This window comes from Pseudopipra pipra, chromosome 6 (genome assembly GCF_036250125.1).
Source record: "Pseudopipra pipra isolate bDixPip1 chromosome 6, bDixPip1.hap1, whole genome shotgun sequence".
In the NCBI taxonomy this organism is placed as follows: domain Eukaryota; kingdom Metazoa; phylum Chordata; class Aves; order Passeriformes; family Pipridae; genus Pseudopipra; species Pseudopipra pipra.
In genome coordinates, this window is record NC_087554.1 from 4,686,929 (window position 1) to 4,704,125 (window position 17,197).

General features: G+C 39.3%; 1 protein-coding gene across 6 annotated transcripts in view; it reads left to right on the forward strand.

Moving 5' to 3' along the window:
* SHANK2 (SH3 and multiple ankyrin repeat domains 2) overlaps positions 1-17,197 on the forward strand; it is a 335,607-nt gene that overhangs the window by 119,175 nt on the left and 199,235 nt on the right. For 4 of the 6 annotated variants that reach the window (XM_064657129.1, XM_064657130.1, XM_064657132.1 and 1 more), the window contains 2 exons: positions 5,656-5,965; positions 10,495-10,664. In XM_064657129.1, the coding sequence (XP_064513199.1) occupies positions 5,656-5,965; positions 10,495-10,664 (480 nt within the window). Of the gene's footprint in view, positions 1-2,059; positions 2,300-5,655; positions 5,966-10,494; positions 10,665-17,197 lie in introns of those variants that run through there. The other 2 variants (XM_064657131.1, XM_064657133.1) reach the window with 1 other exon arrangement.

Genomic DNA, 17,197 nt, shown 5'->3' on the forward strand with positions numbered 1-17,197 from the left:
GACACCCCTGAAAAGGAAATTAGGATTCCATTAATACTCAGAGTTCCTTTGTCATCTGTGGCTCCAAATATAATTTAGGGGGATTGGATTAAGATATTTGAAACTGTAAAGCACAAATGCTTGTAATTCAAGTTAGTGGCACAGTTCTGGTGTAGCAGTTCTTGTTCTGGAAATTACATTGGTTCTTCTGGGGGGCTAATTAATGCACATATTTATAAGTTAATGAATAAAAGTTCAAAGTTATTCTTTAGAAAGCTTTGCATCTATTAAAAGTTAAGAAGAAGATTCTTCCTGTCAAATAAAGATGTTAGATGCTGTGTCCAACATTTCCCTTGGTAAGATTTTCACCTGCTAAGGATAATTGCTTTTAAAAAGAAATTGAATCAAAACAGAAAATTGTATTAGAGAAGCATTATTTTCTTTATAAATTAGACACTGGAATGTTAAATTAAGTTTAAACTATTCAATTAATTTTTGCTTACTAGTTCTTTTTGCTGTTATGTTAACTATGAGATCATTATGCATAAAGACATTAAATTCATTTAAGTAATTTATTTTCTGTCTTGAAGCAGTTTTCTCATAAGAAACTCCCTTAATTTTCAAAATAGATGCATTAGTGATCATCAGAGAACCCTGAAATGGAATAAATATTTATTAACTGTTAAATAGGTTACGTTATTTATGGCCAGTTTTTAATGTAGGTTACTGGTTTTTTTAGACATTGAATTTCCTGTTCTTTGATATCCTTGTATCTTAGATTTAACTAGATACGCTTAACATTTTTGTGATTTTTAGCATCTCCCCCTGCTTCTTATCTGCCTTTCTCAGTTATTTACACTTCCTCTGGAAGCATGCTTACACTGCCTGGCACAGCTATAAATCAATTTTTTTTAGAATTAGTACTTTACGAACTTCACTGGTTACACCTTGTGTTTTCTGGCATCTGCAGAAATTTAGCACTGAATTAAGCGAAAGAGCTTGATCAGGTTTTTTTCATTTTTATTTTTATCCTGTGCAAAAAGAAATTCTCTTTTATTCCAGTGCAATGGAAGGGGAAGGGGAAATAATTGGGCTTGTATCTCTGTTTGAGACTGGAATATAGGCCATGGGAAGATATTCTATGTAGTGACAGGTTTGTCTCCCTTCTTAATGGAGTCATTGTGTGAAGATTAGTGTGACTTGTACTTTTCCTCAAATTGCTTCTTTGGAACATTGCAGTGAGCAAGGAAGTAAATAAAGAGGGAAAAGGGAATAAAGAGGGGAAAGGGAATAAATAGGGGAAATGAGATAAAGAGGGGAGAGGAGATAAAGAGGGGAAGGGAAATAAAGAGGTGAGGGAAATAAAGAGGGGAAAGGAAAAGAATAGGGAAAGGAGATAAAGAGGGGAAAGGAAATAAAGAGGGAAAAGAAATAAATAGGGGAAGGAAATAAAGAGAGGAAAGAAGATAAAGAGGTGAAGGGAATAAAAAGGGCAAAGGAAATAAAGAGAGGAGAGGAGAGGAAATAAAGAGGGGAAAAGAAATAAAGAAGGGGAATTGAATAGCAGAAAGGAAATAGATAGCAAAAAGGAAATAGATAGTAAAAAGTGAGTAAACAGCAACAAGAAAATAAACAGCAACAAGCAAGTAAACAGTAAAATCCTCTGTGCACCGAGAGTCAGCTGTGCAAATTTCGAGCTAAACGCCTGTCCCCAGCAGCTCCCGCTGTCCAGGCTTCCCTGTTCCCAGTTGCAGCTGCAGAAGTGCCTTTTCCCACCTTGGCAAATCCACATGTTTGCCCCCCCGGGCTCTCTCCGGCCGCCCGCACCTCCCTCATCCCGCGCTGGCTCCGCACACTCCGGGCTGGGAGCGGAGCGGGAGCATCGTCTGCGAGGCTGTGGCGGTGGCAGGTTCACATGACTAATGCTGGGAAAGATAGCAGGAGCTTCTTTTTTTTTTCTTTTCCTTTTTTTTTTTTTTTTTTTTTTTTTTTTTGAGGAGCTCCAGTCTGTGCACAGTTGGCTCCCAGCTGACAGACAGAATGTGGGGTGGGCTTTGTCACCAGAACGCTGGGTACTGCATGCCCAGCTATGCTCGCAATTCCACGGTGCCCAGAAACCTGCTGCTTATGTCAGGGTGCAGCCAGCCTGAACACATAGAAATTGGGTAGCTTGAATCATTTTTATTTTTATTATTATTTTCTTGGGGTTGTGGGGTTTTTTGCCTCTTTCTTCCCAGCAGAGGTTATGTAATGAGGGGATTGCTGCTAAAGTAAAAAGGGAAAATGAAGTCTTTGTTAAATGCCTTCACAAAGAAAGAAGGTAAGCGATGAAAGCAGAACACTTTGATGTTTCAGACCGGTGTTTTCTTGTGTACATTGAATATGATGGGTTTAGTGACTATAATTAATCAATTCCTGCAGTTTCTTTTTCAAAATTATTTGATGTTAGATGGTCCGTTAAGGCAAGTGGTTATTAAAGCTGGATGTGACTTTGTTCCTTTTAGGATTTTCTCTGAAGAATCAAGTGGTTATAGAAATGTTTTTGTTCCCTAAGAAATGCATTTGGAGACACGTTAAGGATTTTCCAGGGTGAATTTTGTCAGTAAATGGTGCTGAATTGCCCCTTCAGATGTATGAAGTGCCAGGAATAGAATTGGGAGAGCTGGAGAGAGGATTGTATGGTACTTTCAAGTATGCTTTTAGGGATGATAAATTTAAACTTTAGGAGCATGTAATTAGTTCAGGCATTTTCATGTCATTTTATATCAACTGTTTTTCCCAGACAAGTTTTGTAACAGTTAGACTTACAGTTCTGAATGTGGGAAATATTAGGGAAAATCACTGTCCAACTGGGATTAAAGCGTGGACATTTGCATTTCATCATATTTTGTTGTAGTTATTTTAATTTTATTATTGTGAAATTAATATAAATAATGCCGATAAGAAGAAGCTAAAAAAATATCCACCCACTTACAGTTTGCAGATTGCTGGGGAAAAGAAACAGTTGGGTGGAATATTAATCACTTCAGGCTCCAAAATGCTTATTTTTAACTCTTTCTATAAAAGATTTGTGTTAGACAAGCGTCAATTGGTGTAATTAATTGTCCCCTTTCCTGATTATTTTCTATAGTAAAGGCTAATTTTGCTCGTAGTTCCCTCCTTAAGAACAGAGCATTAATAGCAAAGCAAAAGCTAAACTCTTAAATGAGCATGTAAAATCCTTCTAAGGCACATAAGGGAAAAAGAAGACAAGGGTACCTGGAGAGTGGTTTCTCAGCTCTGTTGGTATAAATGTGCTCAGCAGCTCTCTGTCCATCTTGTCACCCTGGCCCTCATGCTCTCTCCCCTCCCACCAGGAGATATCCCACCAACCTCTCCAGAGTCCCAGTAAACATCTCCAAACCATTGGCAAAATTTAGTTTTGTCTGTCTGTGGTTGGAAGGCTGGGCAGGCTGCTTGGAGTGTCACCTGTTTAGGTTCACGGAAAATTAGAATCTAAAGGTCAGACTCAATTTTTGCTGAATCCGAGGCAAACTCTGGCGACTCTGAGAAAGCAGGATTAGACCTTCAGGTGGCAAATGTGCCAAACATTCCCTATATTCAGTTTTGTGTGCTTTCTCCTTGACTGGATTCTGCTCTATTGTACCTGGGAAGGATCCTTATCTTCAATGAAGTAATTTCTAGAGTCAGATTCCAAGTGCCAAAAATATAGGAGTGCAGAAATGTCACATCTCTGTCCCCTACATTGACCTAAGGATCTGTATATGCCAATTCGGGAACTAAATGCTTAGAGTTTTCTTTAAGTTGGCACTAACCAGGGCTTTTACTGTGACATCTAAAGCACCCGGGTGCTCTCAGTGACATACTCAGCTGCTTTGAAACCTTAAAAAAATATGAAATGTGAAACACTTGAAATGCCATGAAAATTATACAGAGTTTCTGCCACTTTCCAGCATAAATATTGTATTTCTCTCCTTTATCCCCTTTAACAGCTTTTAAAGAATGCTTCCCTCATTTCAGCCTTGTCTCAAAGGAAATATGGAATTTAAGCCCTTTCTCTCTGCTCACACTGTTCTCTTGTTTGGTTGTTCTGATGTTGAGTTGTTTACTAGAGAAAGTTTCATCTCATTAGAAATACAAAGGATGCTGTTTTAAAATATTCAGAATTGTAGTTAATAATAAACTGATTCTGGTGAAAATTATATAAACCGTTCTTCTCCTTGCAGTTCCGTCTCTATTTTATGCTATGAGTACGCTCTCAGTTTTGCTCTGAAACCTTAAATTTTGCTTTGTTCTCTCGATTAAAGGCTCTATTTCAAGACAGGACAGATTGATTCCTATGTATATTCATATTTATGTGAATTTATTTACTTGCACAGTATGACAGACATTCTTATTCTTTTTTTTCTGTGGTTTTGAAGGATATTGAATGAGTAGACATTTCTGGCACTTCATAAATGGCACTTACTGGCACTTTAGACATGTAGGATGATATTTTGTGGGGCTTCTTTACCAATTTAAATATGATTTTTTTTGAGAATTACAGCAGCTCAATGAAGTCCTCAGAATAATGCCTGGCTGCCTTTTGTTAGTTTTACTATTGTGACTTTTCAGATGTAAATATGTGCACTATGGCTCAACTCCTGTGACCCCACAAGCTCCACTGAAATAAATTAATGAGGGTGGTTGCAACAGTGGGAAGCAAGTCAAGAACGAGTTTTTGTGGTCAAATTCTCTATTACCTTTTGATAGGACAGGAAATATCACATCTAGTGATGTCTGGGTGTCTTTTTATGAGGAAATTTGCCTTTTAAGTTGCACTCGGAGCAAACTACTACAGGGAGAAAGGGTGATCTGGAAAGCATTATCTGCTTGTGCAAGTGTACCGGGAGCACTGATGAGGGGATGGACCCTCTGCTCTGTGTCAGATTTTTACTGCCCTTGCCTTGTTTGCTGTTGTGACTATTTCATTAATAAGTATTTTGCAGCCTATGGATACAGTCATGTTCCCTTTGGGACACGGCACGTGACAGTGAGTGTATTCCCCTGGGGTAATATGTTCTATATACAATAGTAATTGATGTGGTAGAAGTGCCTAGATTAGAAATAGGGGAATACCTGGGGATTACAGCAGTGTAATAGAGTTCTGCCAGGAGAAGAAACCATGTCCTCAATTTTTAACCTGGAAGATAGGGATAAGGTGATTATTAACACTACAGATTTCAGGTTAGGCCTGAACTTGTGAGGGACCAGTTTGGGTACCAGCTGGGGGAAGGAAGGTGCAACTTCATAACTCAGAAATTCTGCTGGTCAGCCCTGTTCTGTGCCTTCCTAATAGAACGTCACAACACAGCATGAAAATGAAATTTCTGAACGTCCAACTTGGCAATAATGAGGTGAATCCCATTTCCTAGACCTAGGCTATTCAGCTTACTCCTGACACTGGTGTTGCTCAACTATTCATCCAAGCCAGTAAACAGGTTCATGTTGCTCTGTTGTTTTCAATTTTACTGATATTTTGAGGATAATGAGTTCGATCAGCTCTGCTGGCAAGGTAGAGTTTCTGTCTCTGCAGAAGAAACAATGCCATATGTTGCTGAATTATATTACGTGGTGGTAAACACATATGAGTGGTGAAATCATCTGAGATTACCCTGAATGCCTTTCTTCACACAGTGCCCTTTAGGGAGGCTCCCACCTATTCCAACAGAAGGCGGAGACCTCCGAACACCTTGGCAGCCCCTCGGATCTTGCTCCGCTCCAACAGCGACAACAACCTGAACATCAACAACCTCCCTGAGTGGTCAGCATCCTCCTCTGCCTCTTCACACCGCAGCCTTTCACCTCATCTGCTTCAACAGATGCAGAATAATCCCAATGGAACTGTAAAAACCGTGGGGAGTTACACTCCGTCCTCCCGGAGCCGGTCACCATCCCTGAACAGGCTGGGAGACGATGCCAAGCGGCAGCAGCACAGGCACATCAGGTGACTTTTTGACTACTTGAGATATTCCTTAAATCATTGTGCTGCATTGCCACATGTTTTATGTTATTTATATGCCCACTTTGCACTCTATATAATGTATAGGTATTAAATCTCAGCACAGTGGACCACATCCAAGTGTGAATATTTTAATTGGAAGCACCAGTCAAAGCCAGCTGTTTCCTCACAGGGCTCCAGCAGCCAGGCAGGCTTTACAGTTCAGCAGAGCTCAGCAGTGACTTAACGCAGGGTTCGCACCTCCAAATCAATGTGCTAAGCTCTCAAGATCTTCTAATTGTTGAAATAAGGATTGGATTTAACAGCAAAGTAAAATGTTTCTGAGATATTGGTCATGCCTGGAATTTGTGCTGGAGCTGCTCATGGGTGATGGAACAGAGGATGTTTAAGTTCTTTCTTGTGTAGATGTGTGCTGAACCAAGGAGTAAAATAGAGGGAAGAACTGGAGGCTGGCTTAGAGCAAAGGGGGCTTCTTGAGATAGTGGTGATAGATGTCATGGACTTCTTTCATGATTATCTGTGCTGAAGGGTTTTGCATTACCTATGGCTTTGCTGCTCTTCCTTTCCTCTTGAATTACAAATGTCATTTAGCAGGCACTCTACACAAATATCCTGCAGCCACGTCCCACTGGAGAGCAAATCCTGACGAATTAGAGTCATGTGTTTTTTAAGTAATATAATAACACAGAGGACTGAGTCTGAGTTTTGATCTTAAATGGGAGCTGCAGCTTTGAGAAGCCACTGCCCTCATTGTGAGGAGGCAATTGCAGCTTCACTTTGACTCAGGAACTCCATCTGCCAAGTGTGCAAGAGATGGGGCTGCACCAGGATGAGGGATGTTAAAGTGTAGAGCTGCCACAGTGAAGGTGTTAGAACTGAGCACTGAGGAAGAGTTGGAGCTTACATGTTTTGACCAAACACATTTAACTCACCCGTCATTTAAAATATCAGACTTTATCTGTCTTGTTTCCTAATATTAAAAAGAAATCCACTGTTCAGAGTAGAAAAGGACTCGAGCATTGTCAAGAAATGCAGCTGTTGGTTTCCCTTTGTCATTTGTAGGTGTAATGGATCTTCACTGAAGTTTTCAAGTCAGTAAAACAAAATGTCATGTAGTTCACACTGTCTCTATTACCTTGCACATTCTTCTTCTCTCCTTGGCCATAGACATTCAAACTGACAAGCACTATTTGTGATAGTAACAATGCTGCTGGAGAGGGGAAATAATAGTGCATTGTAAAACAAAGTTGTCTGAAGTGGAAGAAAGACTGAAATGAAATGGAAGGAACAGGATATGAATTTCTTATGCCAGTGTTTTCATGCAGCAAACTCATCTTTGTTGTATGTTACAATAGTGGTTAAAACTCATTTGTGTGCAATTTGGGTGCAATTTGGATGGTGTTTCCTCACAGAGCCCAATATCAGCTAAAAACCAGTTTGTAATGAGAATTTGACTGGGTGAGGTGACGACCATGAGGTGCTTTTCAGAGAACGAGCTGTTGTATTCCACTGGATTATACTGATGCCACCAGAGTGGGAGGTTTTACCTAGGAGTCAATGATTATTTCAGCTGGAAGGGATAAAAAGAGCCTTTTCATCTATATTCCTGGGATGACACACTTCAAATTCTAGAAATATAGTCAATCCTTTGAGGTGGAGGTAACTATTAGAAATTTTTTTTGACTGAGTAAACATTTTTTTGCTTTGATTTTATTCAACCACTTTCCTCTTCCCTTCCTGAAAACGAGCACAAATGCTGGTGGAAACCAATTTAATACCTGAGAGTTTGTGGAAATAAAATTTTGATCTTCCTCCTAGTGCATCAGTATCACAACTACAGTTTCGATGTGCCATCAAGACTTGTTTCAGAGGAGTCCAGAGTATGTGCAAGTACTGAGACGAGAGCTGGTGACTCTCTAAATTTAACAACAACTAAAAGGATTTTATATATAATTTTTCCTACATATAATGCCTTTTCTTGCTACAGGCCTATTTTGCAGTCATGAAGGCACCTTGCATGACTTTCCTCACAGATTTTGTTTAACTGCATGACCACCTACTTACAGTCAGCTAAATGTGGGAATTGTTGCTGTCTCTGCTTATTATTTGCAAATAATAACATTCACCATAAAGCTGTTGCTCCCATGAGATGAAAAAGCCCTTTTTGACAGAGCAGTAGGTTGGGTTGTGGAGCAGGAGCAGCCAGAAGGGGCAGAGTAATGGAGAAGGTCAGAGTTTGACAAAGGGTTAATGAGGTTTTTGGCGTTTGTGCTGTGGAAAGCGATGCTGGAAGGGATTCATGTGATCTTTGCAGCCTGTGTGGCTCAGGTGTTTCATCTTCTCAAGTGAAAAGAGAAGAGATTTACATTAGATATCAGGAAGAAATTCTTCCCTGAGAGGTTGGTGAGGCCCTGGCACAGGTTTCCTGGAGAAGCTGTGGCTGCCCCATCCCTGGAAGTGTCCAAGGCCAGGTTGGACGAGGCTTGGAGTAACCTGATCTAGTGGAAGGTGTCCCTGCCCATGACAGGGGGCTTGCAATGGCCTTTAAGGTCCTTCCAACCCAAACTGTTCTATGATTCTCATGAGGCTGTTGCTTTTCATAGCAAACTGATTGTGTAGTGGGATGGGGAGGCAAAGGAATTAATGCCCTTCCTGTGGAATGTGTCCCACAGTGATTATGAAGGGAGGTTCCAAGACAGTCTCAACCAGGGATGAGCTGTCAAGGATGGCCACCTTCTTCTGGGAGAGAGGGGAACATGTCCACACATCATCTGAAATCTGCATCCTTCTCCTGCTCTTCCTAGCATGGGATTTGCTGGGTTTGGAACCCAAGCTGATGAAAAGAAGGGAGAAGAAAGATTGTTTATTTTAAAAAATCCTCTACCCTGCATCCCTGATTTCCATTAGTGGGCCTGTTGCATGAGAAGTTATGCATTCATTGTGTGGGTTAAATGTGTCATTTCCCTTTTCTCCTTCAGTAAGAGAGAAAATGAATGTATCTTCTGTGATAAGCAGTTAAAGTAGATGCAGGGAGAAAACATTGTGAATAGCTGCTACCAGACGAGGCAGAAACACAGCTTGATGCAAGTGGAAATGGGATGTGTAGCAACAGTTTATAGATCTGGATTTTTTTATGGTGATGACTGTTCCTTCACTTACAAGGAAAAAGAGCAAAGAACTGGAAACCAAACGACATCTTTCCCAGTCTTTCTTTAAACGACTGTGAGAGTTGGCTGAGGTTTCTGATGCAAAATCCTTCATAGATATGCAACCAGAACTCACTGTTAAACTCCTAAGTATCATTATTAGCACCTCTTCACAGTAATGGAAGAACAGAACTAGATGAAAAGGGGATCCTATTCCAAACGGTGAAGAAGTTACAGCAGGAAAATGGAAGTGTTCCTGATAGGAAAGATTCACTGTGTTTGGGTTCTTCTGTACTCACCGATTTATTGACTACTATTTTGGTAGGAAATTGGTTAAAAAAACCAAAAAGGGTGAAAACCCAGCAAACTGTAGCCCTTTTATTTCATTTTACTTAAAGCAGTTTGAGATATTTTCTTACAAGAAAGGAAACAGAGTGTTAAAATGCTAAATCACCATGAAATGAGCCTTCTTCCTTTGTTATACTATTTTTTCCCTTCAAATCTTTATTAACATTCTCCTTTCTCATGAATATTTTCTGGTTTTGGACTTTCCGTGTAAGACCTCAAGTTTTAATGTTGAGGTTTTTTAAGTTGATAGCAGTACTGCAAGTTTTTTATGTTATCTCCTATAGGTTTCCCACTCTCTTTAATATTTGCCTCTTTTTGTATATTTTTGACAGTTCGTTTGTTTTTCTAGAGGTTTGGTAATGATCTTATACATTTTTCACCACCTTTCAATAATTTCTTCTTTATATACCATAAGTGTGTTGGTTGATGAGCTGTGGCTTGTTCTGAAGTCATTGAGTGAGTTAGTGTTTGCCATCCAGAAAAAGTGATATTTTGGAGAATATTTGCCATAAGCACCATGCTTTGTGAAGGTCTAAATTTAGCTCCAGGCTTTGGAGTGATGAAGTAACTTGATTATTCAATCCATTTCGTTAATAATTCAGTTCTCTCACTTGTTCACTCAAAGATATCCATTCCCAACAATAATTGTAAATACTAAGGTTTTCAAGTCATTCTGACAAATGGAGGTTCTGGTAATGTATGATTTGCATATAAATTTTAAATTTCATTAGGCTCTATGAATGTACAAGCTTAATTTGTAGAAAAACTAAAAACTTTAATGTTGTGTATTTTCTGTTCCAGGACATTATGGTCAGGTGGATATTGATCATGTTTCATATTGAAAGATTGCAACCATTAAAAGCTTCTGTTTGGCATGAAAACCCTGTATTTTTTTTTGAAGAGTTAGATGTCTCACTGGAAGACAATTAATTTCCTTAATTTAATCCTGCTAAGTGATGGTAAATGATTAACTTTCCCATTTTAAATAAGCTGTTAATGATGTTTAATTTCAATTTCCAGTGCCGTTTACAGTCCTAGTGCCAACAAGGATACACTGTCTGCCTTGGATTATCAGGGTCCCAAACGGAAGCTTTACAGTGCTGTTCCTGGAAGACTATTTATTGTAGTAAAGCCATATCAACCTCAAGGGGAAGGGGAAATTCACCTGCACAAAGGAGACAGAGTCAAAGGTGAGTACCTAGTTAATTTTGAATATGCATTTTTCTTCTGCTAGATGGAAATTTTATAACAAAATTCTATTTTGGGGGGAAATAACCTGTTCAGTAGAAATGCTTTTATGCATTTGTTTATTTACAGGGTATTTTGCTCCTAGCTGTGTTTTAGAACCAATGCAAATTTAGCCACCATTTTAACTTCAAAGTCCTCCTAAAAATCAGAAGTTTGTACAGTAATAGCAGCATTGTCTCTTACCCAGAGCATGTAATATACTTCTGTAGTCATTACAGAACGACCACTCCAGGGCTTTGAAAGGCTGTAAACGTTAGCTTTCTAAACACATCAGGAAGGAAACAGGGATAAGAGCAGCTCTGTTTTAAGCCCTTTCCTCATGGAATAATTTATTGGCTAAGTAGAAAATGTCCCCTCATGAGACTCAGTATAAGTAGGTAGGTAGAATCTACTGTAAACATTTTGTGGAGGAAGCGTGGTGGTGCATGTTTAATTTCTGTCCACTGGGGCTCTTCCCCAGCTAAGACTGTACTTACATCAAGGCCAAACTTTGTGTTATTATTTTGAAGGCAGTAAGTACATCCACATACAGATGAGAAAGTGGGTGATGTGGTGTACAGGACTCACCTTCCTGAGGGTGAGGTGGGATGCAGCTTCAGCTCTGATTTTGCACGTCCAGGTAAAACTAGTCATGGAATAGAAAAGACTTTTTCAAGCCATGCAAATCAAACAACAGTTACGGAAATCAAACAAAAGGGAATAAATTCAGTGTCCTAAATAAAAGTGTTAAGCTCCTGCAAATTTTTGTGCAATGGAAACTACTTATCTCACAAAGGAAAACTTCAAATACCTCCTCCCTTGAGCCTGCAAAGAGTAGTTGGAAAAAAACTAGGGAGCCATTAGAAGGTATTTTTGCATTTTTATTTTTGGATGTACTGATTCTGAAGTGTTTGTGGGTTTAATAATTTTTGTTAACTCAGAAGGTGTAGGACAGAACTCTGAAGAACACTGCACTTGAAGGTAATACATGTACAAGATTCATTTTATTTGCAAGAATGAAGGAGGAAGGTTAAACTTAGGAGGGTCTGTAGGGCTGAAAAGATAATTTTGCTGTTCTCAAGATTGTTCCCTGATCAAGTAGGAAGTAGTGATTATAATTTCCCAATTAATGGAAGTTATCTAGGCTAGAGTCAAGTAGAAGGCAAACTCTGAGGTTGTGGAATTGTTTGGGAATGCCAAATATAAAATTTGACAGCTTTGAATGTTTGGGAACCAGCTTTGCAGGCATACAGTGTGTGAGAATAAATGCAAGACAAGTAATGCAGAATAACTTCCTAAAAGCCTTCAGGTGTCAAAGGAATGGATATGATCTAGAGAGAGGTAAAGTTACATTATGAGTAAGTGTCATGCAATAATATAAAGCAAATTAAAAGCAAATGTGATGTTTTCACATCTCTACAAAAGAACACTGGCTCTTGGGTTAAAATGGGAAGGTCTGGGGTCTTCTGTGTAGAGTTTGGAGTTCTCACTGGAAGGGTGAAGGCAGTTGAGAAAGATGCTTGTTGGGCAGTTACATGAAAATGAAAAAAAATGATTAAAAAAGAAAGAGAGACTTAAGCACACCCCAGAGCTCTTTGCTTATTTATAATCTCTGGAATTTGATTATAGCAGGAAAAATTGCCGGTACCTATAAAGGATGAAATTTTGGGGGCCATGAGTGGTAGTAAATAACTTTCTGAGTGTGTCTATAGGGATCTAGGAAGAGTCAAAAGACAAAGAATGAGTGCTGTTGAGCACCATCATCTATTCTTTGGGGGATCTTGTACACAGAGGTGTTCTTGTTGGATTTAATTATGTAGGAATATTTTTGTTCTGTAGAGGATGTAAGATCAACATAGATTCTTCTCACTAGAATAAGACAATAGACACTCCAGGCAGTTCTGGAGAAAGACAAGATAGAAACTGTGTGTCCTGGCAAAAGAGGAAACACTGTAACAGTTTGCTTAGGATGTTGAATTTTTTAGTCATTCATCGTCTGGCTGCTGGTTCGCATTGGGATTTGAGACTATTATATGCAAAAATATCCCAAGAATAAGGAGTTTAAATTCAATTTCAAGGAAGAGTTTAATATTTTAAAAAATTAATTCAGAATCCCTTGGTTCTAAGTTGTTATAATTGGTCCACCTTTCAAATTCTCTTACTGTGGTTTGTTCTAAGTGTGAGACCAATGATTTCTGTGGGGCAGCAACCAATGGATGTCAAAATGCTGAAATAGAAAATGAGATTATGGCTGTTTATTATTATTATTATTATTATTATTATTATTATTATTATTATTATTTCTGGGAAAATTGTAAGTTTATAAAAGAAAACCTATAAATTAATTATTACTGTTAACAAAAGGGGGACATGCCCATCCAACATCAAATCATCCCTGCAGCAGTTATTTTTTCAGCTTTAAGAATATGGTTTGCACTTAGAATTAAAATCTGGTAGAGGTCTAGCTTTTCCAGGTATGTTTGTTTTAAATCATTTTAGAGAACTTTGCTGCAGCAAAGCCTAGTGAGGTTTCTATAGATGTCAGCCTCCTTTTAGGGAGTTTGGAAAAAGAACAAGTCTATATAGAGAATTTCAGAGCTAGTGCTTAGGATTACATCTTGTGAAACATAATTTAAGGCTGTTTGCGTGGCAGGGCTGGGACACTGTATGACACTCTCGGTGCTATCAAAGGAGAAACTTCCAGAACAAGATTAAATCCTATTTTATGTTACCATGTCAATGGTTCCTCAGTTGCCACAAAAAAATATGTCAGAATGAACACAGCAAGGTCATGTAGAGAACAAAGAGTTCAGGCAAAAAGACAGTGATACTTTAAAAAGGTCTCAGTTGTGTAACAGTGTTGAAGAAGCCACTCAAACCTAGCATTTGTGTCAAAAATCCAGGTCCAGTTAAACCTGGATTCCTGTCCCTGTTTCAATAAAAATGTAATTATTTATAGAGAATAAGTGTAGTGATAGGACAAGGGGGAATGGGTTTAAGCTGAAATATGGTAGATTTAGACTAGATTTTAGGAAGAAATTCACTCCTGTGAAGGTGGTGAGGCCCTGGCACAGGTTACCCAGAGAAGCAACTTGCTGTGTGCAGTGCTTGGAAGGAATGAAAGAACAATAAACCCCATGGAATTCAATTTTTCCTCCCTTTGGAAACACTTTCCCCTCACATTTGAAAAACAAAAGCTTTGTCTTAGCCCCTCTCCTCTTCCAAATTGGTAACTGCACTGTTCTTATGATACACTGATGCCAAAGTCCTGCCTTCTTGGATTGTTTTGGGGAATTCAAGTGTGTTTTGGTACTTGCTGTGGGGTTCTGACCCATGTTTAGTCTGACCCCGGGCAGATGCTCATCACATTTTCATCCCATGAGACTAATCACAGTAAAGATGTAGCAAGGCATTTATTATAGGGATAAAAACCAGAACAACATATTAGAGAAAGGGATTAGTTGGGAAATGTTTTTATGGATTTTCTTTTTTGACTTGGCAGAATTAGAAGGGTCACAGAGAGAGGGATGGATTCCTAGACTCTTGATGAAAAGTGTTTTCATCAGATGGAGAGGAAGCAGGTTTTTTTTTTCCTTTCTAAAACTGGTAGAAGTGCATGAGTGACAATAGTTCACAGTATGTGATACAAGGAAGCTGCTCAGAGAAATCTGTGAATGGGCAAGGTTCAAAGAAAATGTAAACTAAACATTGGTTTTAAACTAAAACGGTCTTGTATTAATAGGGTATTACGTAGCCTGTACCAAAATACCTGCTTTATTTTTAGTTGTTAGTCATACACACTGACATCATTTGTGTGTCTCCGCTCTTGAGAAAAGAGCCATAGCTGTTGTAAAAATAAATCTGATATCTTTGTTTGTACCAGAACTCTCCTAATCTTATGTTTTCACATAAATGAAGTTTTATTCCTCACAGAAACATTTTTAATTTATTTTGTTTCTTTCTTCATTCTATGTGTAAAAGTCCATAGCAACAAATCTGTCCCAATCCAAATGCACACACATGTATAACAAGTATCTGTAAAATGAATTTAAATCAGCTTTCACATTCCTAAATTGAACTTTTACACTGGAAATCAAGTGGTCTCTTTTATGACAAAACTCAGAGGCATGAAGAGAATGCAATGCTCTAAAGTTCTTTGTGAGAATAGAATTAACAGTTTTCTTTGCCATGGAGATAAAGCAATAGAGAAGTATCTGTGCATCCTTGAGAAGGTCACCTGTGTTTCTAATCTGCCCATCTTGTTGGGAAGGTAACAGGTCTGAGTTCCAGGTGCCAGTCAACATGATTCAGACAGTCTCTGGTCACCTGCAAACAAAACAATCAAAATGTTTTATATTTAAACATACCTGAAATGCATATGAATTATCCTTCACTGACCTAGAAAGAAAGAACCTGCATAGTTGCCTGATTCAAATGCTTTGAGAGCTTCTGAAGTCTCACCCCGCTCACAGGTTTGTTTTTTTTTTTATAGAATCCCAGAATGGTTTGGATTGGAGGGGACCTTAAAGACCACTTAGTTTCCCCCCCACCACCACCATGGGCAGGGACACCTTCCACTAGCCCAGGTTGCTTCAAGCCCTGTCCAACCTGGCCTTGAACACTTCCAGAGATGGGGCAGCCACAGCCCCTCTGGGCAAACAGTTCCAGTAGCTCACCACCCTCACAGGGAAGGATTTTGTCTTAATATCCAATCTAAATCCACCCTCTGTCAGTTTGAAGCCATTACCCCTTGTCCTGTCACTATCTCCCTGTGGAAAAAGGTCCTCTTCCAACCCAAGCCATTCTATAATTCTTTTATATGCCTTTCCCTCTCTTATATAAGCTCTCTTTAGGTACTGACAGGCTGCAATGAGATTTCCCCAGCCCCTTCTTTCTTCCAGGCTGAACAACCCCAACTCTCTCAGCCTGTCTCCACAGCAGAGGTGCTCCAGCCCTCTGAGCACCTTCACGGCCTCCCCTGCACCTGCTCTAACAGGTCTGTGTCTTTCTTCTGCTGAGGACTCCAGACCTGGATGCCAGCAGTCCAGGTGGAGTCTCAGCAGAGCAGAGCAGAGGGGGAGATTTCCCTCTTCCTCAACCTGCTTACAGTATAGTTTGTCCATCTCTAAATTTTTGTTTCCTGCCCTGATATTGCTACCTCCTGTGTTTCACTTGGGAGCCAAAGAGAATACAGGCTAGTTTTGGGAAATGCTCAGTTTCTTTAGCTCTTACTATGATTAAACAACTTTTCTAGTGCTTAGTATCTAGAAAAATGGGGAGTTATTTCAGTATCTCAAATATGCTCCAACAGACCTTTTCATGAACCTTGTGAGATGCCTCCTGTGCAGGCACAGTCTGCACATCAGAGAAGAGTTTACCACAACCAAGATCTGCTCTGAACTACATTCCTTAGGGTCAGAGAAACAGTAGTAATTCAGTAGCAGTGATTCAAGCATCTGTTCTGGGCAGGAAGTTAGTAGTTCTCAGCATTAGAAATACTGACCCTTGTCAGACACTGCTTTTATTTCAGCATGATCTCAGCCAGTAGGGCAATCCAAATATATCACTAACATTTTCATTTCTCATGAAATCTACTTGTAAGTCATTTTGAAAAAGAAAGATTATTAAACCCCTGCTGTGCTCGAAGATACTGCCAACAGGCAGTGCCTGTGGGCAGAAGGGAAGTTGGTCTCCCAGGCTTTTGTGCTTGTTAGATTAGTAAATAAAATCCTGGAAAGGGAAGAGCCTCGGGAATGCTATTTTGTTTCTTCAAGAGCATTTTGTACCTTGTGTGGATAAGCATGGCAGCAAAATTTAACCTAAGAGGTTTGCATAAGTATTGATTTGCTGCTCTTTCATGTGAAGGGTGAAATGAATATGAAGTGGAATACTAATCTTATCCAGATCCATTGGTCTGTTTTGCTTCCTTACTGTCTCCCGACTTGATTGGTTTGATTTAAATTCATAACACAATAAATTATGACTTGTCACAGATAATATCCCAACTCATTTCTTCAAGTTGCTTGTACCTGAAGAGCAGGAAAGAGTAGTGCTATCAGTGTTGTAACAAAGACATGGCCTTGCTCCTGCTCCAGCAGGAGAGCTAGCTTTGCTGTCAAGGCTGTGAGGAAGTGATTAGGATGTAAAAGCATCCAGAAATCCCTGTTGTCTTCACTCTTGGCTACTTTAAGACAGCCTTTCTCGAGTAGTCAGCAACTGGCCTGAAATATTCAGGAGACATAGTACCAGAAGCCGTGAATGTCATATGAGTGCACTAACATAGTCCAACATAATAGTACAGGCTCTACATCTAAGCTGGTTTGGGACCTCCTCTCAATTAATTCTCTCTGCTCTGCATCCTCCTGATCTGAAGTTTGTGCATCACAGTGGAGAAAAGCAAATTTGACTCTGTCTGCACTTTCCTCAAAAGAGATGGTGATCAACGTTACAAACAGATGGATTTCTGTAATACTTGATTTGAATTTCTGATCAAAAT